The 24003-nt window shown below is 40.9% G+C and overlaps 2 protein-coding genes across 8 annotated transcripts; one reads left to right on the forward strand and one right to left on the reverse strand.

The window, feature by feature from the left end:
- Window positions 1-804: 804 nt before the first annotated feature.
- LOC101475236 (leukocyte elastase inhibitor-like) lies at window positions 805-20995 on the reverse strand. Of its 4 annotated transcripts, XM_076875511.1 has the most exons (8): window positions 8741-8859; window positions 5717-5843; window positions 5308-5401; window positions 5163-5227; window positions 1864-2001; window positions 1663-1780; window positions 1424-1566; window positions 805-1257 (listed from the first exon to the last, which is right to left on the reverse strand). In XM_076875511.1, the coding sequence occupies exons 3-8, from the start codon at window positions 5393-5395 to the stop codon at window positions 847-849; spliced, it is 963 nt and encodes a 320-aa protein (XP_076731626.1). In that variant the 5' UTR covers window positions 5396-5401; window positions 5717-5843; window positions 8741-8859; the 3' UTR covers window positions 805-846. The 4 variants fall into 4 exon arrangements, with proteins under 4 accessions (XP_076731626.1, XP_076731627.1, XP_024661339.2 ...); XM_076875512.1 differs by lacking the exons at window positions 5717-5843; window positions 8741-8859 and adding an exon at window positions 20852-20995; XM_024805571.2 differs by lacking the exon at window positions 5717-5843 and having other exon boundaries at window positions 8741-8895.
- On the forward strand, window positions 9010-15649 carry LOC101483686 (protein brambleberry). 4 transcript variants are annotated; one of them, XM_076875508.1, is made up of 13 exons: window positions 9010-9164; window positions 10953-11197; window positions 11392-11520; window positions 11618-11803; window positions 11891-12113; window positions 12489-12605; window positions 12691-12870; window positions 13059-13265; window positions 13352-13451; window positions 14118-14179; window positions 14286-14413; window positions 14517-14638; window positions 15046-15649. In XM_076875508.1, the coding sequence occupies exons 2-13, from the start codon at window positions 10955-10957 to the stop codon at window positions 15173-15175; spliced, it is 1827 nt and encodes a 608-aa protein (XP_076731623.1). In that variant the 5' UTR covers window positions 9010-9164; window positions 10953-10954; the 3' UTR covers window positions 15176-15649. The 4 variants fall into 4 exon arrangements, with proteins under 4 accessions (XP_076731623.1, XP_024661461.2, XP_076731624.1 ...); XM_024805693.2 differs by having other exon boundaries at window positions 14569-14638; window positions 15046-15207; XM_076875509.1 differs by having other exon boundaries at window positions 14590-14638; window positions 15046-15207.
- Window positions 20996-24003: the final 3008 nt, after the last annotated feature.

The raw sequence follows: 24003 nt of genomic DNA on the forward strand, positions 1-24003 counted from the left end.
TGGATATTTGCAAAATCATGACTACCTCATGACATTTTGTCTCAAAAATTAACCCTATGAATATGTCAGTGCCATTAGGATGAAATTATTGTGTCACCAACATTTCTATGTTAGACATATAATTTTAACAGCCTCTGTAAACTAATATCCTGGCTTGCTCAAAGCCGCCGTTTTCTCTGACAGTTTCAATCAAAATTAGAAATGCTACTCTGAGATAACTAACAGTGCTGCCTGTTGTGCAGTTAGTTTCCAAAACACGTTATTTGTGGTTACATACAATTTTAGACTGATGTGGGCCAAAGCCTAGCATAGTCTGTAACGTTATTATGACGGACACATCTACAGTGATGAGAGCAGCTACTAGATTTTTATCCGATCTTGGATTCTAGCTGCTCACTTTTCATTGCTGTTGTAATAGCTACAGTTTAGTATACTGTAACAAACAAGGGCTTCCCTGAAAAATGTGTTGCTCTAACCCCTATATATACCTTTCAGTATTGCTGGGGCCCTTCCAGAGCATACTGCCAGTTCATAGATGCACCATCATACCATCAGAGCTGCAGACTCTTGATAATAAGTTGGAGTTTCCTCTTTAGTCTGGAGGACACAGTATCTATGTTCTCTAAAGCTGGTGGAACTTGTGATTTTATACAAGTACCATCTATTTTGTAAAAGAACATTTTGTTTTTAATAAAAGAGACACGTGTGTCTGATTAAGTAATAAAATGTTCCAGAGAAAAATACAGTTTTATAAATAGCAAAACATCACAACACAAAACTCCATTTACTTTATTTCATAGATGTATTTATTTGAATTGCAACATCATCTTCCTCTGCTGCTTCTGTCTACTGAGGAGATGAGAATCTGCCAAAGAACAGGACGGATTTGGTCTCGTTGTGTCTGATGAAGAAGAGGAAGGGGTGATCTGCTGTGAAGTATCTGGTCCATCCAGAACTAAGATTCCTGGACACAACACCTGTGGCTGCAGCGGCCTGTGTGCCCTCCTCGTTCACCTCCACAAAGACCTTGTGGGCCACCGTAGACAGGAAGAGCCCCCCTTCACCGTTCATGCCAGACAGGTCAGCGCTTCCTGCACAGAACACGTCCTTCATACCCAGTTTAGTCAGAGGTTCATTCAGCTCGTAGTCTTCCTCCAGCTTGAACTTTGGCAGGTCAACAAGAACTTCTAAATCAACTTCCATGTTTTTCCTGTCGGTCCATTCATTCAGCCTCTCCTGTGTTAGCTCCTTCTCCAGCTGGAACACAGTTAATACATTTTGTCATATTTCTTTTGCTCATATTTAAATTCATTTTATACATGAAATCAGAAGCAGTCTGTTAAATGATCAAAATTAAACATTTTACAGTTTCCTGTATTCAGACTTTGTGTCCAGAATTTGTAACCTTCAGTTAAATTTCTACCTGTTTGATTTTAAAGGGCATCTCTTTGGTGTTTGGCTCTTTAAACGGGTTCTTCCAGTTGCCCTTGAAGTAGACAGCATTGACCAGAGCCAGTCTGGTATCTGCGTTTACTGTTCCTGGCTTCAGAAGGTCTTTTATCTTATCTGAAAGGAAATACCGAAACACAACAATATTTCATTACACAGAGGATGCTAAAATGATTCCCTGCTGTTCAGGCTGTGGAAGATGCACAGTCTCACTTTCTGTCTGCTGCTCGACCCAGCTGTTGATCTCGGCTCTGCACGCCTCTGGAGCTCCGATGAAGTCCACAGTCTTCAGGTCTGCCTGGTAGTACTTCTGTGTGGCTTCAAGGAAGTCCTGCAGAGAGCAGACATCTGTTTATTAATCCAGTCTTTGTAATGAAGAACTTTATGAAGAGAATCATTGATGTGGACACTCACTGGGAGGAAGTGGGCAGTGTTTTCTCCATAAAGACGGTTGGCTAGTTTCAGGATGTAGGATGCAGATGGTGAGTTGATGTCAGCGTTCAGTTTCTGGCAGTCTGCATGGACGCCTTCACCTGAGCTGAATGAGAGGGCCTGTGTGGCATTGAAGACAAAGACTGAAAGGATGTGACACTGAGCCTGAGCGACCCTAATGTAACAATTTATGGTCCAAAGGTAGAAACTGGACAACTTTATTCTTTCAGCATCAGGTTTAATAATAACCTTTAACATACTGTCAGTCTCACTGAACATCATGCTCTCAGTAACTATACTGCTTGTGCGTTTTATGGACTTTCATGCCATTTATATAACACATTCCATCCTCATATGGTAGACACAAATTTCTGATGTCCCACTGGAAACATCTTGGGGTTCAGTGTTTTGGATACATAGAAAATTAAGCTTTTCAAAGATGTTAAATGAAACCCCAAAATTTATTTATTTATAAATCTACCGAGGACAAGAATTATTAGTTTATTAGTTAGTTTACTATTCAGCCAGCCAGCACGCTTGTAGCAAAAAATTTCAGATTTTATATATATATATATATATATATATATATAAAAACACCCAGCACGCCCCTGCGGGCGGTTTATCCTTCAAGCTCGGGTCCTCTACCAGAGGCCTGGGAGCTTGAGGGTCCTGCGCAGTATCTTAGCTGTTCCCAGGACTGCGCTCTTCTGGACAGAGATCTCCGATGTTGTTCCCGGGATCTGCTGGAGCCACTCGCCTAGCTTGGGAGTCACCGCACCTAGTGCTCCGATTACCACGGGGACCACCGTTACCTTCACCCTCCACATCCTCTCGAGCTCTTCTCTGAGCCCTTGGTATTTCTCCAGCTTCTCGTGTTCCTTCTTCCTGATATTGCTGTCATTCGGAACCGCTACATCGATCACTACGGCCGTCTTCTTCTGTTTGTCTACCACCACTATGTCCGGTTGGTTAGCCACCACCATTTTGTCCGTCTGTATCTGGAAGTCCCACAGGATCTTAGCTCGGTCATTCTCCACCACCCTTGGGGGCATCTCCCATTTTCACCTCGGGACTTCCAGGTTATACTCGGCACAGATGTTCCTGTACACTATGCCGGCCACTTGGTTATGGCGTTCCATGTATGCCTTGCCTGCTAGCATCTTGCACCCTGCTGTTATGTGCTGGATTGTCTCTGGGGCATCTTTACACAGCCTGCACCTGGGGTCTTGCCTGGTGTGATAGACCCCAGCCTCTATGGATCTTGTGCTCAGAGCTTGTTCTTGTGCTGCCATGATTAGTGCCTCTGTGCTGTCTTTCAGTCCAGCTTTGTCCAGCCACTGGTAGGATTTCTGGATATCAGCCACCTCCTCTATCTGCCGGTGCTACATACCGTGCAGGGGCCTGTCCTTCCATGATGGTTCCTCGTCTCCATCCTCTTATACATATATATATATATATATATATATATATATATATATATATATATGTATGTATATATATATATATAATATATATATATATAAAGACAAATCAAAACAACAAAATAAAATAATTTCTTCTGTATAGAAAAACACAGACAGCCACATTTGACTGCTTTTAAACTGTAACGAGGGCTTGAAGTTGCACAATCATGCTCGCCGATCAACTGACAGCTGGTGCAGGGAACAAGTGACAGTGAGCTGACCTGAGCGATCTGAGCTGCAGTGTCTCCTTTAGCTCCCAGGTAGACCATGGCCAGGGCTGAGCTGATGCTCAGAAGAGAGACAAAGTTAACTTAAGTGACAAAAATAACAAGGGGTTAAGAGAAAATGCAGTATTGTTTATTGCGGTGCCCTGTAGTGGCCAGATGCAATAAGGTTTTTATTTCTATTGGTCACAGTGTTGCTAAGATATGACTTTACTTTCTGTTTGTCAGCTTTCCACACTTATGATTAGCTGTGACAGCCAGAAGACCTCCCATGTCAGCTTTAGTGACAACTGAAAAGAAAAAACAAACAAACATTTGGGGCTTGTGAAAAATTGTAATACCCCTTCATAAAACCCAGTGGTTTCACACCGGGCTTGAGAAATCCAACGCTTCCTTGCTTTTTAAAATCTAAACTAAACTTTGATGCACTGATCTATTGATGCAAGCCGAAAGACGATGGCCGTAATCTAGGAACTGACTTAAAAAATGATCTCTGACTTCATTAACACTGAGACTGATAAATGGACTCTGGTCAGGACGCGCTTTAATGATCCTTAAAATAACCTTTGACAAGAAACCTTTATGTGGATCTGGTTCAGGCTGACCCAATGAGACCATTTAAGGTGATTTTCAGTAGAAAATACATCGAGTTCAGATTCTGAATTTCAGACATTGTACCTTTCAAAACATGGAGGCATCATTTAATGACTGAATTTCAACCTGTGACCACATTTTAACATGAACTGCTTAGAAAACAGACTGTCTGCAGTTTTGCCTTAAAGTCATGTCAGGTTCACAGTCACATCATCCCCAACATCCCAGCTGTGGCAGACATTTTTTTTTTAATAAGGACAAATGATTGATCATTGATCAGTTTTATATATGTTTGATTGAAACAGATTGCTACAGTAAATGTTAGCAGTACAGGAACCTAACTGACAGCCTGACACCTGCATTATTATACAAAGTATTAGCATTAGAAAGATGGGGAGCACAGATTTTATATTCTGACCAGGTCATAGATCAATGATGTAATCGCCATTTCCATCCCTAAATATAGACGAATGAATGATCGTAAAAGTGCTCATGTTAATTACAAAAACCCCACATCATCTAACTGGGATTTTAGCATTTTTAAAACAAACTTTTGCAGTTTCATTTACTCCAGTATGTCCTCTGATGGTGACTTTATGAATGAAGAAATGAACGTGGATGTCAGTCAGTCGTTTTAGGTGCAGCAAGAGGGAAGAGAAAGAAACTCAGAGCAGGTGAAGTTCACAGAGTTTACCGATTGACTGACTCAAAGTTTAAGTTAACCGTCTTTCTGGAACAGAAAAGCCAGAATTTTCCTCATCTCAGAGTTAAAAAATTCAGTTGTTAGTAAACCTGATTCCCAGAATAGGGACCATGTCTACGAAAAGGTAAAAATGTTACAAATACTTACGCTGCTTAAAAATAACTGGCTGCTTCACTAGTTTTAGACTGAACTGTAAACTGATCTTCACCATAACTGCTTACTTCAATGCAAAATGATTCACACTGAGAACTTAAATGATAGAACAATAAACAAGATGGAAAAAAACCTCCACAATACCTGAAAGCGTCCCAGATTCCTTGAGGATGGTGCACTAACTTTGACGTTTGCAGGAAGGACATTTCCTACAAAGAGAACATTTGTTAAATACTAATGTGTCCTTCATTCCAGTCCTCCTCACTTCTTCAGTTCTCTCTACACTCACCGGATAAGATGCCTTTGGCGATGCCAAACGCCATGTTCCCTGCACCGATAAAGCCAATCTTAAGCTGAGAGTCCATCTCAGGGTCCATTTTGATCTGAAACCAAAGCAGGCAGCAGGTTACAGCAGGAACATCGAGATAACATGATGCCAGTGATTAAAAATCACCATGATGACGCATTTTCCACTGTAACAAGGGTTTCACACGTTGTTGTTTGAAGATATTAAACTGTGTACATTTTACAGACCAAAAATAAATAAACTCAGGGAATGAATCCAGACAAGAATCAACACTAAAAACGTCACCACTCCAAAGACAATCAATTTGTGTTCAGATCTTTGTGTCCATGCATATGAGAAACCCGATTACTATGAGAAATCAGGTTAAAGCAAAAAAACAAAACAAACTCACACATATATGATAAATCCTAGTTGACAGGTGGTCAGTAATCAGATTCCCCTCCCTCCTCCAGTAAAATGCTGCCACAGCCTGGTTTCCCTGTCATAGGTCATTATGAAACGGCATCCTTTACCCAGTTCTGGGTTTGCAGGACAAAAAAAGGCTTAAGTACAGAAACCAGTCAGTGTGCACATCCGATTTCTCTCGTGTTTGGACTGCAGCCTGTATCACTGTATGTGGTCAATGAGCAACTGAATATTGTTGGTTTGACTGAACCTAGAAACACGTGACTCACACTCAACTGCCAGTCTCCCAATTAAACAAAGACAGTCAATAGAAACGCACATGAAAATATGAATAAACCCCACTAAAGATGCAGTGGAAAAAATAACAGTGGTGTTTGGACACATGTTGCAGAGACAATAATTTAAGTGTTTGTTGGGGTACACCTGGATTAATATAGAATTAAAATTGTTGCGTTTTTGTTGATCGATATTATAGTGTTGTTATTAGTGTTGTACATGTTTCTACACAACATCATACCTACTAATTCAGGAATCTGAATTACCCTTGTAATGGAAACACTTTAATAGGAAGCAGTGTATTTTTGTCCAATATGTAAAAATGTAAATTTGACTATGTTGATACTGAAAGCTTTTCCTATGTTTTGTTTGGAAAATGATTCGAGACCGTTACTTACCTGACAGAATATTAGAAACACCTTATTTCAGTAACTGAGAGAGTCACTCTGACATTACAGTCTTAATGAATATAGAACTGATTGCCAGACAGGTATACTGTATTTAAATTTAAAAAAGTGAGCTACACCTAATATCAGTGTATACTGTAATCCAGATGTATTAAAAAACAAGCAGACTATGACATCATGTAGCATGATCTACTGACTATTATGGCATATTTGGGCCATTTTAAGTTTAATTATGGAGCCAGAGAAAGGGTGTGTTTTCTTGCAAATTTAGTTGTAGTCTGATTTTTTCATAACAAACATTCAAGTTCAATATTGGAGTGCATCTGTTTTTGATTTTTTGTAAATCTTTTTCTTCCCATTTTAAATTTGACACTTTAATATTTGAATCTACAGTAATGTGCAAACATCTTGAGTCACCCATCAATACTTTATCTTTTGCTTCCACCCTGCATGTGTGATGCTTTGGGCTCTTCGGTTTCATCAGAAATTGTCTCTGTGGAAGACGGTTTGCCATTGTTAAGGAAGGGAAATCAGGAGGCTGAGGTATGCAAATTAAACAAGAACTAGGTTGAAAATCAGACGCTCGGGTCTTATGAACTGATGAATCTAAATGTGAAATTTTTGGTTCAAATGATGTCCAGAGGAGGTCAGGAAAGAGGTACAAGAGTTAGTGTCTACAGCTATCGGTAAAACATGTGGAGGTTCTGTCATGGTTTAGGGCTGCATTTCAGCCAGTGGCGTTTTTGATCTTGCCAAAACTGCCATAATACCATCAGATTTTGATCCACCATGCAATACTATCAAAAAACCTGACTGGCAACGGCATCATTTTTCAACAGGTCAAAAGCCCAGACACATGGCCAATGCAGTAAAAGCATAACTGGACAATGGAACATAAAAAAAAAAAAAAAAAAAGACAATGGGGCGTGATCAGCCATGGACTGATCTCCCCAGAACTTCAACATTACTGAAGCAGTGTGGGATCATCTTAACTGAGGCAAAAAGCAGCAAAAATTTCCTTCAAGACGCCTGGAGATCTATTCTTGAAGACAAAGAAGTCAAAAGGCAATCAAAGCAAATATTGACTTTCAAGCTTGTTAGAGTTGTACAAACTGTTTTTGCCTTATATTCTGTATTTTCATGCATGCTTTGATTTCTCAATAATTCATCACACCCATTTCACATTTTCCTAGCAAAATAACTGAATGAGAAGTGACTCAAGACTTTTGCACATTACTGTATCCCGGTTCTCTCCTTCTAAATTTAGGGCTTTATACTGCCAGAATATTTGAACGTCTTCCCTTTTGAAAGTTGTATAAGTTTATATCTTTAAATTAGAATATTCGACACATTTACTTTCCGAAATTTTGAATTTCCAAGGAATTAATCCCCGTCTTCCCAGGCGCCATATTTCAGTTATTTTAATACCTACAATGGCCCTCCTACGTCATCGTAAATTACATACGACACCGCCTCCACGGTTATCACCCCTACAATTAAATCCAGGTTCTGGGTGGTATTGTCCGGGCAGGGCTGCGGCCAGTGTAGTACTGATGCTTCGCCATCTGACTCTTCTGTCACCTCGTCGTTTCTGTCAGAGTTAACCCCGGGTCCCACCAGAGGGTGTCTGGACTCCATAATAGCGACCATCGTCTTTTCATAGCGCCACCAGCCCTGTATTTTAGTTGGGGCCGGGGAGTCGGGCTCTCGCTTGCACTTGTAGTATGCGCTTTTGAGAAGTTTCCAGCGAAACTTTAATTGGTCCACGGATCTGTGATAACCAGCCGCTGTCATTCTCCTGTGTGCCACTTTGAACAGTTTGTTATTCCTCACTTTCCTTCCGTCTAAGCACTTCTTCATGTCCAGCTCCTTGAGAATTTCCAGAAACAACTCCGTTTCCTTCACGTCCCAGTTCTGCTTCTTGATGCCAGAATCGTCCATTGTTTTAGCAATGCAGTCTCATGAAAACTCACACGAACTAGCGTTCACACGGCTAGGTTGCTAATAGGTGCTAGCATGCCTGCTGTAGCATGAGCTGTTGTGATGTTGCTAGTTTAAAATCTTTAAGCAGTATTTAGCACGGAATCTTCAAAACCGAATCAATAAAAGGATTACAATTCTGCGTTTTAAACCCTCTAAACATGAAAAAAAAAGCCCCGCTCATGCATCTGAATAGGAATAGCTTGAAAATAATCCAGGAGAGATTAGATTAGAAACACAATGCACGTGTTTCTTTTTGACTGGACAACTATAAAGTAACACGGAGTGACACAAACACGATAGCGTGAACAAAACCGGGTAACGCTGGCGGTAGGACATTTATTCACCTGATTTGTGTTTCAGATTTGCTGATATCCGGCGTTTTGGCAACCGCAAACAGAAGTTAAATTTAAACCGTGGATGCACCCAGAGCATACACAGAGCCAACCAGCTGACTCTAGCTCCACTGTTGGTTCGTTTGGTTTTTACTTCACTGTCGCTGCTGTTCCAGGTGGGCGGCGCCGCTCAGCATCCTCTGCGAAACATTCCGCGCATACCGGGTTTTTTTCCCGCCGTGTCCAGGACGTTTCAACCGTGAAATAAATGAAACGCACCTTTTTAAAGAACGTCTGCCATTCCATTGGTTGTGGCCTCGTCGTGACGAGAAGCTTTAAACGGGTTGAAGAAAGTTAGTGTCTGTCATTTGAATCAGCTGTGTGAGGGGGACGGGGGCGAGTGTTTTACCTTGTCAAGGACCTCCTTGAACAACAGGTATTTGTTTACAAATTATTCTATTTTATGCATTTAATAGGGCGTTTTTATTTTAACTGTTCATACATTTCGCAAAATATGATAGCTAATTTTTTGTTATTTTTTAATGACTGCAGTATTTTAAAATCGGGGAAAACAACTTAACATTTTTACAGTAAGCTAATTAGCTTCGTTTCCGTCCCGTTTAAGTCATGCAAAAGTGATTATTTGTTAATTAAATGATGTTACTGCAAGTATTCAGCAGAGCGCTGCAGCAGTGGGCATGCCTGGGCAAGCCTCGGTAGGATCTTCATTCAATCAGAGAAATAAATGGTAGTTGTTATTTCCACATTGTCTAATGCATCCAATGCAGCAGAAACTCTTTATAGTCATATACAGAATGCTAAATGCTAAACATCGTCACAATATTCGTTTAAATATGCACAGATCATCAACAATGTTGAAACCTCCTGGCTAATGTTTTGTAGCTGACGGTCTCACCACCAGAACAGCTCTGACCAGTCCGGACATTTCCATAAATGCCTGAGTGGAATGAGCTCTGGGCAGTTTGGTGCTCGGGTCATTGCCTTGGGCTCTTTGCTAAAGCTGTCCCTGAGCAGGTTTTGCCCTGTGGTTTAGGCACGTTATCAAGGGGTGTTACGATACGACCACCTAACATCCACAGGATTTAAGTTGGTTAAACATTTTTAGTTCTTCTCTCCACTGGTCAATAGTTTCGATGCGTTGGCTGATTTGCTCTGTTGCTTTTTGTACACGGCTCAACAACAAAAAAGAAAATTAAAGCAACACATCAGATCTGAGGGTTAAAAAAAAATCATGCTGCATATCTACACTGATATGAAAATGATCACCTTACAGAGGGCTGAATTCAAAGACATATTGAAAATCAAAGTAAAAAAATGATGCAGCAGGCTAGTCCACTTTGCGGAAATTTTAATTGCAGCTAGTCATAATGGTACTTAGTAATTTGTATGGACCCCTGCCTGCCCCCTGCCCAATGTGCTTGTAAGCATGCCTGACAAGGTCCGGGCATGGTGATGGTATCCTGAGGGAATCTCCTCCCAGATCCGGACAGTCTAAGATGCAACCTGCTGGTGTTCAATTAGTTGAAACATAATGTTCTACAGGTGTTCTACTGGATTAAGGTAAGGAAAGCATGGGGGGGCCAGTCAGTAATATCAACTCTGTCCTCCTCCAGGAACTACCTTCATACTCTCGCTACATGAGGCCAGGCAATGTTGTGCAGCAGAGAACATCAGTGGTGGGCCTGCTAATTCTGGTATTCTCTGGCAAATGCCAGTCAGGCTCCATGGTGTGGGCAGTGAGCACAGTGCCCACTAGAGGACGTTGGGTCCTCGGGTCACCCTCATGAAGTCTGTGATTGTTAGTGAGAGACCTTCACACCAGGGTCCTGCTGGAGGTCCTTTTATAAGAGTGTGGCAGTGTTTATCCTGTTACTCCTTGCACAAAGGAACAGACACTGATGGGATAAGGACCCTCTACAGCACTGCTCACCTCTGAGTAACTGCCTCCCAAAAGTGATTTAAAAAAAAACAAAAAAAAAAAAACAACCCATAAACACACCTAAACTCAGAAGAGTTGAAGCTGCAAAGGGTGGGCCGACATCATATTAAACTCTTTAGATTAAGAGTAGGATGAGAAGTTCTTATGTATGTGAAGGCAGACGAGCAGTTACTTTTGGCAGTATAGTGTGGTTGCAGGGATTATGAGAAATGTATTTCCCATGTTTGATGATTTGCATGCGCACCTTGTCATGTTCTGATCCAGACATGGGTCACCTCATCCACTACCTGCACCTCCTGCTGGCCTGTCAGTGTCTCGCGGTCAACGGGCTGTTTGAGTGGCTGAGGCTGACAGAGGCACCTCGAGCAGCAGCGCCTCTTCAACCAGCTGCAGTGGCTCCAGCACATCTTGCCAAAGACGCTCAGTTTGAGATGGCAACTGCAGATGAGAAGTTTTTAGCTGAGGCAAAGCAGATGGAGCTCAGCCCATTGGACAGCTGTCATTACAGGGTATGTGGGCCTTGAAAATGTGTATTTAATCCAACGGACAAATAAAATGTTTTTGAACAATATTAGGTTTGAGTTTGGAGAAGGCTGGGCAACAGTGTTATTAAGTGTCTTTCATATAAAATTCTCATGGCACAGTTTTCAATACATTGTTTAAACAGAGGAATCATGTTTCTCTGGTTTGTCTCCTCCTGTAGGTGATCGCTCGGCTAAAGTCGAGCTGTGACAGCCTCTCAGAAGAAAAGCTCGCAAAGCTCGGAGTGGAACTGTTTAACTGCCAGGCAGAGATTGAGGGGCGCCAGACGTACCTATGCACAGAGGAGATGGTAAAAATACGATCTTGTAGTACTTGTCAGAAATGGCTTTAAAAATATAATGAAAAAATATATAATGTTGTGTGCTAATCTCAATTTTATGTGTTAGACCATCAAAGAGTGCACAGCAGACATGGATTCAGATACATGGAATGCTTACCACATAGTGAGCAACCGAGCGCGCTCCGTTTGTTATGCAACTCGACAGCAGCTTTTCCGGCGCAGAGCAGAGCACACAGTCAATGCACTCATCTCCACAGCCACCAGCCAGCTAGATGCAATGAAGGACCTGAAGGTAAGGCTGGGTTTAAAAAAAATAAATAAAATAATTTTTATTTTGCAAATCAGTGGTTTCTTGGATTCATGGATCATTTTCAAACAGGAGGGCCAGGTAGAGTTGAAAGAACTGACTGCAGCATCACTGGACAAGCTGCTTGAAGGCCACAGTGTTCTGCAGGCTCAACAGGGGAAGCTCCACGAGGGCCAGGAGCAGATGACGAGTTCACTGAGGGACAACCTGGAGCGTCTGGGTCAGGAAAAAGCTCTCATCGCCTCTGGACAGGAGTTGGTAGCTCAGCTCATTCAGGGAATTACACAAAGAATGGGTGAGAATTTTACATTTTTCTGTATTTTTATTCTATTCTGTTAAAATTGACTTTGGGCGCGACTGCAAATAATCCGACATAAAGGCTCTTTTCATGTGCTAACAGTCAAATTGCAGCAGTTTGTAAATGGGTTTACTACTGACCATGGATAAAAGAAACTGTTTGTCAAAGTACTCGAAAATGACCTGATACAGTTCGATGTGCTGAATGACTTCTGGAAGTTTTAACTTTCCCCTTTTAAATAAGATAAAATATTGAACTGCAATTCTCTTTAAGAAAACTCTGTAAACACACCTGATGCCACATCATGTAGCATGGATTTTATTCTTTCTGTCCACCTTATTTTTTTTATTTTTTTTTTATTTTTTATTTTAGAGAATGTGAGCGAGCATCTTCAAATCCAGGGCTCTGAGGTGCAGGACAGCCACAAGGCAATTGTCAAGGACCTGGCAGATGTAAGACACCAAGCTCAGGACATCTATCAGAAAATTGGTAAATGGCTGAAATCATTTGTAGTTTATAAAACTATCCCCCCCAAGCAATGTGCTTACATATCTTTTTGTATGTGGCTGAGTAGACCACAGTATGATAGAGTTTCTGCAGTATCAGGATCAGACCTCCCAGTACTACACTGACCTGATGAACAAGTTGGAGCGCATGAACAGCACCCTGGGAGGCATGCTGCACTACCTCGATAAGATGCAGAGCCGCATAGAGGACAGGCTTCACATGATCCAGGGCTACCTCGGATGGGCAGGTGAGACACGGCAGCCATAGGGCACACTCCCTTTTTATAGGGTCTTTTCCTGCTACAGAGAAGTTGGATAATTGACTGTCAGCAGGACATATTTAGAAATTAATTCTTTACATTCTCTTTGACTAAAAAAAAAAAAAGGTTTCTGTATGACTTAAGAATTCTTTTTCTTGTGCTTTTTGCTTGAACAGGTTTAAGTCTGACAGCTATATGGACGTGCATCACACACACAGGCTACTTTGTACTGTGTGCAGTCCTGCTGACATTCCTGCACTGTCCTGGTTTCTCTCGAGCCATGCTGCTGCTAACTGTGCCTCTGAATGCAGTTGCTGAAGTCAACCAGCAGCCAGCGCTGGATCTCACCAGCCTCAGCCTGCTGCTGCTCACTCTGTCTCTGGGTATAAACATAAAGTCACTTATGAGGAAAATACATTAGCTGCAGTTTTCTGAAGCATTTGTCACAGTGTGAATTTTGTTTCTGCAGGTCACTGGTTTGTGAATCAGCTGTGGGCATGCTTCAAGATCACGAAAAAGCTGACCAGTCCACTGCTACTCAGCTCGTGCACCATTGTGGAACCGCAGAAGTGAGTATGTTGCACACTAGAACTGCAACTTGCGTATTGGTCTTTGAAAATGTTCAATTTAACGGACTTCACTGAATGTTAAGGCCATCACCATCTTGGTGTTTTGAAACTGGACATGGAAGAGGGGTGACGTCTGCTTGCTGATGGACACTGGTTGCAGCTATCAATTATAATATAGAGCAGGGGTCCCCAATCCCAGTCCACGAGGGCTGGTGTCCCTGCAGGTTTTAGATCTCACCCTGGGTCAACACACCTGAATCACATGATTAGTTCATTACCAAGAACTTCAAGACATGTTGAGAAGGTAATTTATCCATTTAAATCAGCTGTGATGGATCAAGGACACATCTAAAACCTGCAGGGACACCGGCCCTCATGGACTGGGATTGGGGACCCCTGATATAGAGACAGTAATTTATTAAATGAGCACAATGTTGTAGATGTTAAACTTAGCTAATGATTTAATCCGACTCAATCAGAAACTCTTGAGTTCACTGGTCAGTGCTCAAACTGGTAACTGATGATTTGTTCGAGTAAAAAATGAATTTTGAACTCTACACGGTCAGTAAGAGCTTCAGGCAGTAGAACATGTATTATTGTCTACACCAAATTAACAATGATTCCTTTTGCATCTATTGGACCTATTTTCTATCCTTTTGTGCTCAGAGATGAAAAAGATGACATCATTGAGGAAGACGACCTATTGAATCCGGACAGCTTTTTATCAGGTGGGAAACACATGCTGAACCTTTTTACAGTGAATCCTGTTCAAGAGCAGTGCTCTTTCTATAAATTCAGCTTCTCAGTTTTGCTGTCAAACATGTTTGTGTTCAGGTGAACTTGGCATATCAGCTGTGTCTCCACCTCAGGGGAAGCTTACGCCAGAGTCGAGGCTTATGGCAGTAATTGGTAAACCAAATCACTCCACTCCCAGGTTTATACCAAAGCCACTTTCTTTAGCGGTAAGCAAACTGAGTTAATGCTTTCAGAAATGCAAAAACTGTATTCTCAGTGCATCACTAGTGGCAAGCAAGACAAATATTGTTTAATTGAAATCTGTTTTAGGCTCTTTGTTACGATATACCCCTGAGTAACCTGGAAGGTGTTTTTGATTCAGTCACTGACTCGTCTGATTTAGGGAATGATTCACGAAGTGCAAGACCCACTCCATCGTTAGTCAGCAACAGGTCAGTAGCTCCAGTTACATGCACATATTTTATTTATTTATTTTTTTCTGTTTGAAGAGCTAAATTGTTTATATGGACTGTGATTTAATGTACTTTGGTGTGTGGGTGTGTGTGTGGGTGGGGGTGTGTGTGTGTGTAACCCTGACATTTGAAATGAGCATGTCATGTTAGGGATTCTAGCTGCCAGTTCATTGCTATGTTACTGATACCAGTTTTCACTGAAATCATACAGAAATAGAAGTAAGAGTCTCCAAGAGCTTTTGGCCTATAGGAGTTGTTTCAATGTATACTGACCTCATTATTTGAAACTGTGGAATTAATAATTACCCTCCAATATAACCTCATTATAATGAGTAAAGGGGAAATATGAATTGTTAAAGGGCATCTTTCTGTTTTTCTGCCTTCAGCTCAGTGTCAGGCCGTCAGCTGTGCAATGGCCTCACAAAAAGAGGAAAAGTCTGTAAGAAGAGAGCCGTGCCAGGACAGGAGTACTGCAGAGTCCACGAAGGGGGGCACTCCTCGTATGTCCAGTTTTAACAGGCTCAGCCGTCTTTGTTGTCTGTAAAAACTGTATACAGTAATGAAATATTGTTTTTACTAAGTTCTGTCTGCACTGCAGACAGCAGTAAGATTGCTGAATGAAAATTACATCTGTAGTTATTTTAAATGTTTTTAGACGTTTATTTAGCTTTCGTGTTTAATAAAAATGAAAACTTATCAAAATTAGCTTTGTCAGAGTATGTGCATGTACACACAAGGAACTGGGCTCAGTTTTTTCTTAATTCCATGCTCTTTATTGCTTTCAATGTACCTAAGAGAACATGGAAACAGACAGTAGCAATGTGCCACAGATGAACATGTATAGCCTATTCATAGTGGTGGGTAACTGGTTCTATATATAGATGGAGGGAGAGAGTTATGTGAATTTGTATAGTATATTTTTTTTCTCATTTCTTTTCTAAATGTACTTGTATATTGTTCACATGTTGAAATAAATTACCTATCAATCAATCAATTTGAGTATGTGTAATATAGGTATAACCAAAGAGTATTTACTGCATGGTTTGTTTCAGTAAAAGCTGTGGTGGACGTTTTAGTAGAGACAACATGTAAGCAATGGCCTGTGAAAAGCTGTTCTGTAGCACCTACCAAAGGGAGGAACTGGAAGAGGTTGTATCCTGGGTGTGAGTGTTTCCTAATTCTGAGTTTGTACAAATCGTTTCTTGCAGACCTGACTTGTCCACTGTAGTCTGTTCTCGTCCTCTTTGGTTTGATTAATACACTGATGGTCATGCAGTAAACAGACTGGATTACTGCAGAGTAGAAATGGACCAATAGCTCCTGAGCTGGTGCAGGAGGTCCATCCTCTTCTGGGCCTCTTTGATAATTTTGTATTAGGTGGCAACAGACTGGATCCCTGAAACCTGAAGGAGCATGTTCAGCTGTTTAACCCCTCATTGGTATGCAGACTCATCACCAACCTTCACAAGTCTCATGATCACCATGCCATCTGCAAACCTCACGTTTTTAAATAGGCTGGTGTTTTGAGGTGCAGTCGTTTGTGTATGAGGATCTGCATTCCTCAAGGGCCGATGTCCTGCAGGTTTTAGATAGCACCCTGGTTCAACAAACCCGAATCAAATATTAGTTCATTACCTCTGGAGAACTTCAAGACATGTTGAGGAGGTAATTTAGCCATTTAAATCAGCTGTGTTGGATCAAGGACATCTAAAACCTGCAGGACACTGGCCCTTGAGGCCTGAAGGTTCCCCAACCCTGATCTATACACTTCTGTATACATCAGGGTTCTGTGTCTGTTATAAAGTGAAGCATGAGTAGTGCTGTCCAGCAGAACTGAATCCTTGTTTTGTTTTTATGGCATATGAACATATAGAGAAATAAAAATCTCAATCTGTGACATGTCTTTCATTTCAAGGGTAGGACACTTGAGACACATTGCAAATATAAAATATTTATTTTGCTCTGATTAGTTTAAAAAAAACAAAAACAAAACACTAGCCCACATAATGCTCAATTATATAAGCTGGATCAATCAAATCCCAAACCCTTCAATAACAAACTAAGTCAAAACAATTCTGATTTCTGAATGTTATGTTGTGCCAGCACCTGGATTACAAGAGTGAAGCAGCCCATTTCCTATGGGCTCAAAATGTGGTCATAAATATTTTGTACTTGTAAATCAGGATTTGTATGTGTTTAAAAAAAATAAAGATTTGTGTGCGTAAAAAGAATTTGTATGTGTAAAAAAGATTTGTGCGTGCATAAAAAAAAATTTGTGTGTGGACTTAGCCAAAAAACCCCCCTGCAAGTTACAAGTATGAATTTTGACCCTATTTTTCTTCCTTTCATCTGATTGGTCAATGTCATGTCAATCACAAATGTAACAATCCAATCAGAGAACAGATGGGTTTGGCTGTCAGAAGGGCGCTTTTTTTGAACTGCAGGTCTTTGAAGGGAATAAATGCCCTTTTACATGCCAACCCAGCGTTTTCCTTCATCACCACGAAGGAAAACAGTCTGTGGTCGTCCAAGTTTGGTGATTTTTGTGTCACAGGTCTACGTGTTTAATACAGGGACTTCAACAGCCTTTTCAACAGCACTGCGGACCGCGGGGTGGGGGTGGGTAGTGTTTTGGAAATGACACTTCATCACAAAGCTTTCTTCGGTTTGAATTAGCATACATGTTTTTATTGAGCATTTGAAGAACTAGCAAAAAAAAAAAAAACTCTTGTAGAGGACATAAAGTCAGAGATAGAAAAGACAAGGAGCAGGTGCATCTAGTACAGGTAGAGCAGCTGCAAAAACCCACAGAGCCCAGCAGCCAGCGTAACAAATTCTGGATCCTTTGCTTTTAGTTAGCAGTTAGCATTAGCAGCGTATCCTGCATCCGATGTGAAAGGACTTTTATGCTGCGCACTGTGACTCACAGCAATGGTCCTGGGTCAGCCCTGACTTTGTGTTAAACTAATCGTAAAGTAATAATGTTATTTCTAACCAGTGATATACCACAACTTTTTCCTTTCAACAGCTACTGAAAGTTAGGGGACCTAGCTGCTATTGGATATTTATATAGCGATCCTCCAGCTTCAAACGGTATCACCCTTCAAGGACCTGCAGTTCAAAAAAGCGCCCCTCTGACAGCCTAACCCATCTGTTCTCTGATTGGATTGTTACATGTGTGATTGACATGACATTGACCAATCAGAAAAATAGGGTCAAAAATCCGTACTTGTAACTTGCAGGGGGTTTTTTTCTAAGTCCACACACAAATCTTTTTTACACACACAAATCTTTTTTACACATACAAATCTTTTTTACACACACAAATCTTTTTTACGCACACACAAATCTTTTTTACACATACAAATCTTTTTTACACACACACAAATCTTTTTTACGCACACACAAATTCTTTTTACACATACAAATCTTTTTTACACATACAAATCTTTTTTACGCACACACAAATCTTTTTTACACATACAAATCTTTTTTACGCACACACAAATTCTTTTTACACATACAAATCTTTTTTACGCACACACAAATCTTTTTTACGCACACACAAATCTTTTTTACACATACAAATCTTTTTTACAAGTACAAAATATTTATGACCACATTTTGAGCCCATACCACAGAAAGCTATTTTCCAGCGAAAGAATATGGAGAATAAATGTCCTGGTAAGTAATATTAAGTTTGTTGAGTTTAGTAAACTTCGGTGAAATTAGAATACCAAGGAAAAAATAACACTTAAAGAATTATTGCAACCGCCGAATATTTCAGTAGGCTACTGGGGGGAGCTAGCATAAGAGTTATTAGTTATAAGATATAATCCAAGTCGTAACATTGCTGTGTGGAGCTGCAGATTTGGTTGCAGGTTAATACTGGCAGTGTCGCCATGCCAGCTGACTGCATTTCATCATCAGCCAGTGTTGTTCTTTATACATCAATATTACCAAAGTTTGTGCCATGTTCAATGTAGGGATGTGCAGTTCTGGTCCTCCTGGTTTCAGATGTTTCCATACTTCAACACAGCTGATTTAAAGAATCATTTACAGACTTGTGCACAACTAGGTGTTTGGGGATTATTTGGTGACAGGTGACAGATCAGTGGAGGCACGGGGTCTGTTGGCACAAATTGACCTCACATTTATTGGCAATTTATCCACATTTAGAAAAATTCTAGGGGAAATTAAGTTGCTTTCTGATGTACTTCAGTCTCCATCTCTTGATCTAGCAAAGGCTGTAGACCTAATTCATGCACTTCAAGACACCTTGGACCAATATAGAAGTGAATCCTGTTTTGATGAGCTGTGGCAAGACGCAATGGATATTGCAGAACAGTGTACTGTTGCCTCTGAGACAGTTAAGAGAAGGATGCAGAGAGAGAGCCTCAGGCTAAAGGGTTATTTTGTAGATTCTCCAATCGGGCAACACAGGTGTAAGGAGGATGACAAGGACAAGTTTAAGAGGGAAGTATTTTACCCCATTCTTAACCATGTACATGCAGAGATGGAGAAGCGCTTCAACAAGACCAATTGTGATATTATGCGGGGTATACAGGCACTAAACCCCAAGAGTAAGAGCTTTTTGTCAGAGGAAATAGTTGTAAGCTTGGCTGGTCTGTATGACTGTGATATTGAAGACCTCAAACATGAGCTGTATCAAGCTAGAAAGGTTGTTCAAAGGAGAGCAGGGTGTGGGAATGAACTCTCCAGTATTTTGGGGTTTACTACCTTCCTAGAGCCTTACAAAGAGGTGTTTCATCAGCTTTTTCATTTATGTCGAATAGCTTTAGCTTTACCTGTCAGCAGTGCTACTTGTGAACGTAGCTTTTCAGTGCTAAAGCTTAGAAAAAATCATCTACGAACAAATATGACTGATGAGAGGCTTAGCAATATTGGAGTTTTGAGTATTGAGAGGAAAAGGGCAAGCTCATTAAGCCTGGATGACTTTGTAACACGTTTTGCCACCCGTCACCGTAACAGGCGGATCTACCTATTCTAAGTCATTGATAATATTTAATGAAGCATAGAGTAGGTACTTGAGTAAATGTTCTCTTTCAAAGTGCTGCTGTTCACAAATGTTTTTGTACTTCTTGTCTTCTTAACATGTAACAGAGTCTTATTAAAAGTTCAGTATATTTTAATAAGTTTAAATAAGTTTTGCATTGCATTGGCTAATTTGCCAATTGTATGTTAAAAATGTTTCTAGTTTAATGTTCAAAAATGTTTTAGCCCAAAACATATGTGCACTATATGTCAGTAAAAATACTTGTCCTTGAATGCTGAATAAACTGACAAAGCACTGATTGTATCTCTTGTACTTTATCAACACAGTATCTAAACACTTTTCACTGTAGTGGTGAAAATCTCATTCTAATAAAAGTTAAAAGCGCATCCAGTTATTAGGTTTATAGGATTATTGAATTATGGTTAACGGTTGGTAGAATTTTTGTTTAACATTATCTGCCAATTACATCTGCCACCCTTCTCCAAATCTGTGCCCCTACCTGGCCACCCCAAAAAAGATTTTCTAGACACGCCACTGCGTTCACCCTACCCAGGATATGGTTTCAACACTACTTCTTAGCCAACAGGCTGTTAAAATTCAATATTAAATTTTAACAGCGTTCGACTGCCATGATAAAACAAAATCCATAAATCCATAAATAACAAAGTCAAATAATGCCATATTTTATACAACAATCAATAAACCAATAACCAAACAAATCATAACATATTATAGTCATCTTATAATGAATTTCATTCAAAATACTATTATACAAAAACATTCTCATGGGTCCCATCAAAGCTAATAAACATTATCCAAAATTAATCAATTAACACATTTAATCACAGGTGTTGCGCAACAAGTTCAATAATCTAAAGGGAGTTCAACTCAATTCAAAAGTCTCATAGGCCGTTTTGACATTTAATCAGAAAAGTAACAAAAAACATCCAAAACGGACAAAACTACAAAAATAAAATCACTCGCTCAACTCTTGATACGTTAATTCAACATTCGACCATAGTGAAATAAACAAAAACAACAATATTCAATAAATCAAACCAGTAATTGCACTTACTGTCACTAGCCTAGCATTAGCTTACCGGCGTTTTAGAATGCGCGACCGCGGCTCCGTATTTTCATTAATTGTGACAAAACAAAACAAACAAATAACTCACCGTTGAGTCGATTGAGAGAGGGTGTAAAGGTGAATGAATCGGCCGGGTTATTGCACGCTGTCAACTGGTATGTAGTCTGTAATTTGTCAATATCTGACAAGAACGCCAACCAGGGCTGTATCCCAATTCAGGGTCTGCAGCCTTAAAGTACGCAGCCTTAACGGTCCACCAGGGCCGCATACGCAAAGACCGCTAAGGCCGGAAGTGCGAGGCTTGTGAAATGGGACGGTCTAGCCTCCGTCTGCCCAGGTTGCCTAGCAACCATGACATTAACAGCTGGAAACGTTTCATACAGCTTTGTTTGACAGAAATGAAGGAAAAATCTTTTGTTCATTTGTTTGTTTGTTTCTACATGAGCTTTGATTTGATAAGCATCTGAGGCTGAGACCAAGGGACTGTGAAATCATGATTATTGGGCATCACTTCTGTACTGAACAGTCATTTAAGATTAACTAGTAAATAAAAATTAGCTAATGTTGTTCATGAGACTAAAGTCATCTCCCTTTGGTAATGTACATATAATATGGCCAATATTAAAGTTATAATTTCAATCATTATTACAACAGTGAATGAACTCTGTTTCAAATACTGATCTTCAGTAAAGATTCAAGCTGCATTTATTTATATTATTTATATTTCCTGTCACCTTAAATCTTCACTCAAAGACAGGTTTCTGTCTTGTGGGGTCAGATGGTACCATGGTTACACTCCCCCCCCCCCAAAGACAGGTTTCTGTCTTGTGGGGTCAGATGGTACCATGGTTACACTCCCCCCCCCCCCCCCCCCCCCCTCAATCCCATGGACGTCCTTGTACATGGACTAGGCTGGCAGTGAATGACTGGTTGGCTGAGGTGTGAAGGCATCGTATCCTCTTCTTCATCGTCTTGAAGAGCGAAGGAGAAGACAGAACTTAACTCATGCAGAAAGGTCTGAACGCTCTTTAACAGAGGCTTACCAGGCTTGATGTACTGCAGCCGATCAGGAGGATTCCTGGTGCAGGTTGAGTGCCTTAAGGGCGGTTCTGCCTCAGGACTCAGAGGCTCTGATTCAGTAGGTGAGTGTTGTGACAAGTTATTACTGGATGGTTCTGGAATAACTGGATCAGAAGATAGACTTTCTTCATCATGAGAGGTTTCTGCAAGCTCAACTGGCTCAAAGCCAGCTTCCAAGGTTTCGTTATCAATAACTTGTTCCTCTTCAACAGGTACAGGTATAGGTTCCTCTGTGTTTGCTTCCTCTGTAGCCAATACTACAGGGTCATCTGGCTGGTCGATAACTTGAACAGATTGCGGAGTATTGGGTAAGTCAATGGTTGTTGTGAATGTGACAGGTTCAGCAAAGAAAGGAACGGGTAGGTATGAGATGAGTTCCCCTTTGTCATTGTCATCATCATCAGCAGCAGCATGTACAGGAGACACAGGTAACACAGGCATTTTCCCCTTTTGCTTAGTAAGCATTTCATTTTCAGAAGGTGGTAAATACCCACAGGGCAGTAGGAGGTCTCGATGTAAAGTCCTCAGGGGCTTGTCTTGGCCTTCGGGTCGAACTGTATACACAGGAAGATTGCCGGCTTTCTTCACTACAATGTACACAGATGACTCCCATTTATCTGCAAGCTTGTGTTTGCCTCTTACCCGCACGTTCCTCACAAGAACTCTGTCTCCAACATTCAGCTGTGATGCAGTGATATTCTTATCAAATCTGTTTTTGTTACGTTTCATCACTTTTTCTGAGTTTTCAATGGCCAGCTTGTAACTTTCTTCCAGGTGGGACTTTAGTTTTTCCACATATTGTGTGTGGGATGTTGATCCTTCTTTGGCAAGGGGTAGTCCAAAGGCTAAGTCCACCGGTAAGCGAGGTTGGCGACCAAACATGAGCTCATATGGTGAGAAACCTGTAACATAATTTCTTGTGCAATTGTATGCATGCACCAGGGGCTTTACAAAATCTTTCTAATGACATTTCTGTTGAGCTGTCAGTGTTCTTAGCATATCCAGTAATGTTTGGTTAAACCGTTCAACAGGATTGCTTCTTGGATGGTATGGAGTGGTTCTTATTTTGTGGATCCCAGCCATTTCACAAAGCTCTCGGATGATTCTGGATTCAAAGTCAGGGCCTTGGTCACTGTGCAACCGTTCTGGGATACCATAATGAACAACAAATTTCCATTGCTGCCAAAAGGGCTTGTGGGGACCAAAAGCACAGGACAAATTCAAATCAAGGGCAACCATTTCAACTGTCTTCTTGATACTGGCTCTCAGGTTACTACCATTCCTTATGCCTTCTATAATACTTATCTTTCAGACCACCCAATGAAACCACTAAATGATCTGTTGGAAGTAGAAGGAGCAAATGGACAAGCCGTACCTTACCTGGGATACATTGAGATTAACATGACGTTCCCAGCTGATTTTCTTGGTCCATCCATTGATGTAGATACACTTGTCCTTGTCGTGCCTGATGTCCAGCAATCATACCCAATGATACTTGTTGGCACCAACACTCTTGATGTTGCTTACAGCAAACACTGTGATACCCACCCTGAGCAGTCATTCCTGCCAACTGGTTCCGGTTACATTGCAGTTTATAAAATTCTCCGCCATGTCCAGAATTTAAATGACCAGTATGCTCCTGTAATCTTAAAGTCAGACCAACCACATACCATTACTCCCGGCCAAACCACTGTCCTTGAGGGATGCCTTGTCACAAGGCTATTCCAAGGTGAGATAGCAGTTATTCTGGAACACCCCACCTCCAGTTCTCTGCCTGGTGGACTCATGGTAAAAACCTGCCTTGTGGACTTACCTCAACGTTGGCCATGTTTTCTGACTGTTGTAGTGAGTAATGAGTCTGACCATGAAATCCACATTCCAGCTCAAGCTATCTTTGCAGAAATCAGTGCCTTCCAGGAAGTCACATCCATTATTCAGACCAGTCTACAGAGTCGTTACCTCCATCTCAACCACAATACAACTTTGGAGATTCCCCTTTAACTTCAGACTGGAGAAAACACATTGTTTAAAAGCTCAACAGTATTCCTGAAGTATTTGCCAAACACAATCTGGATTTTGGCAGGACCGACAAAGTTAAACACCAAATCAAATTGTCTGATCCAACCACTTTCAAGCAAAGACCACGACCAATTCATCCTC

This window comes from Maylandia zebra, linkage group LG17, assembly GCF_041146795.1.
Source record: "Maylandia zebra isolate NMK-2024a linkage group LG17, Mzebra_GT3a, whole genome shotgun sequence".
NCBI lineage: Eukaryota > Metazoa > Chordata > Actinopteri > Cichliformes > Cichlidae > Maylandia > Maylandia zebra.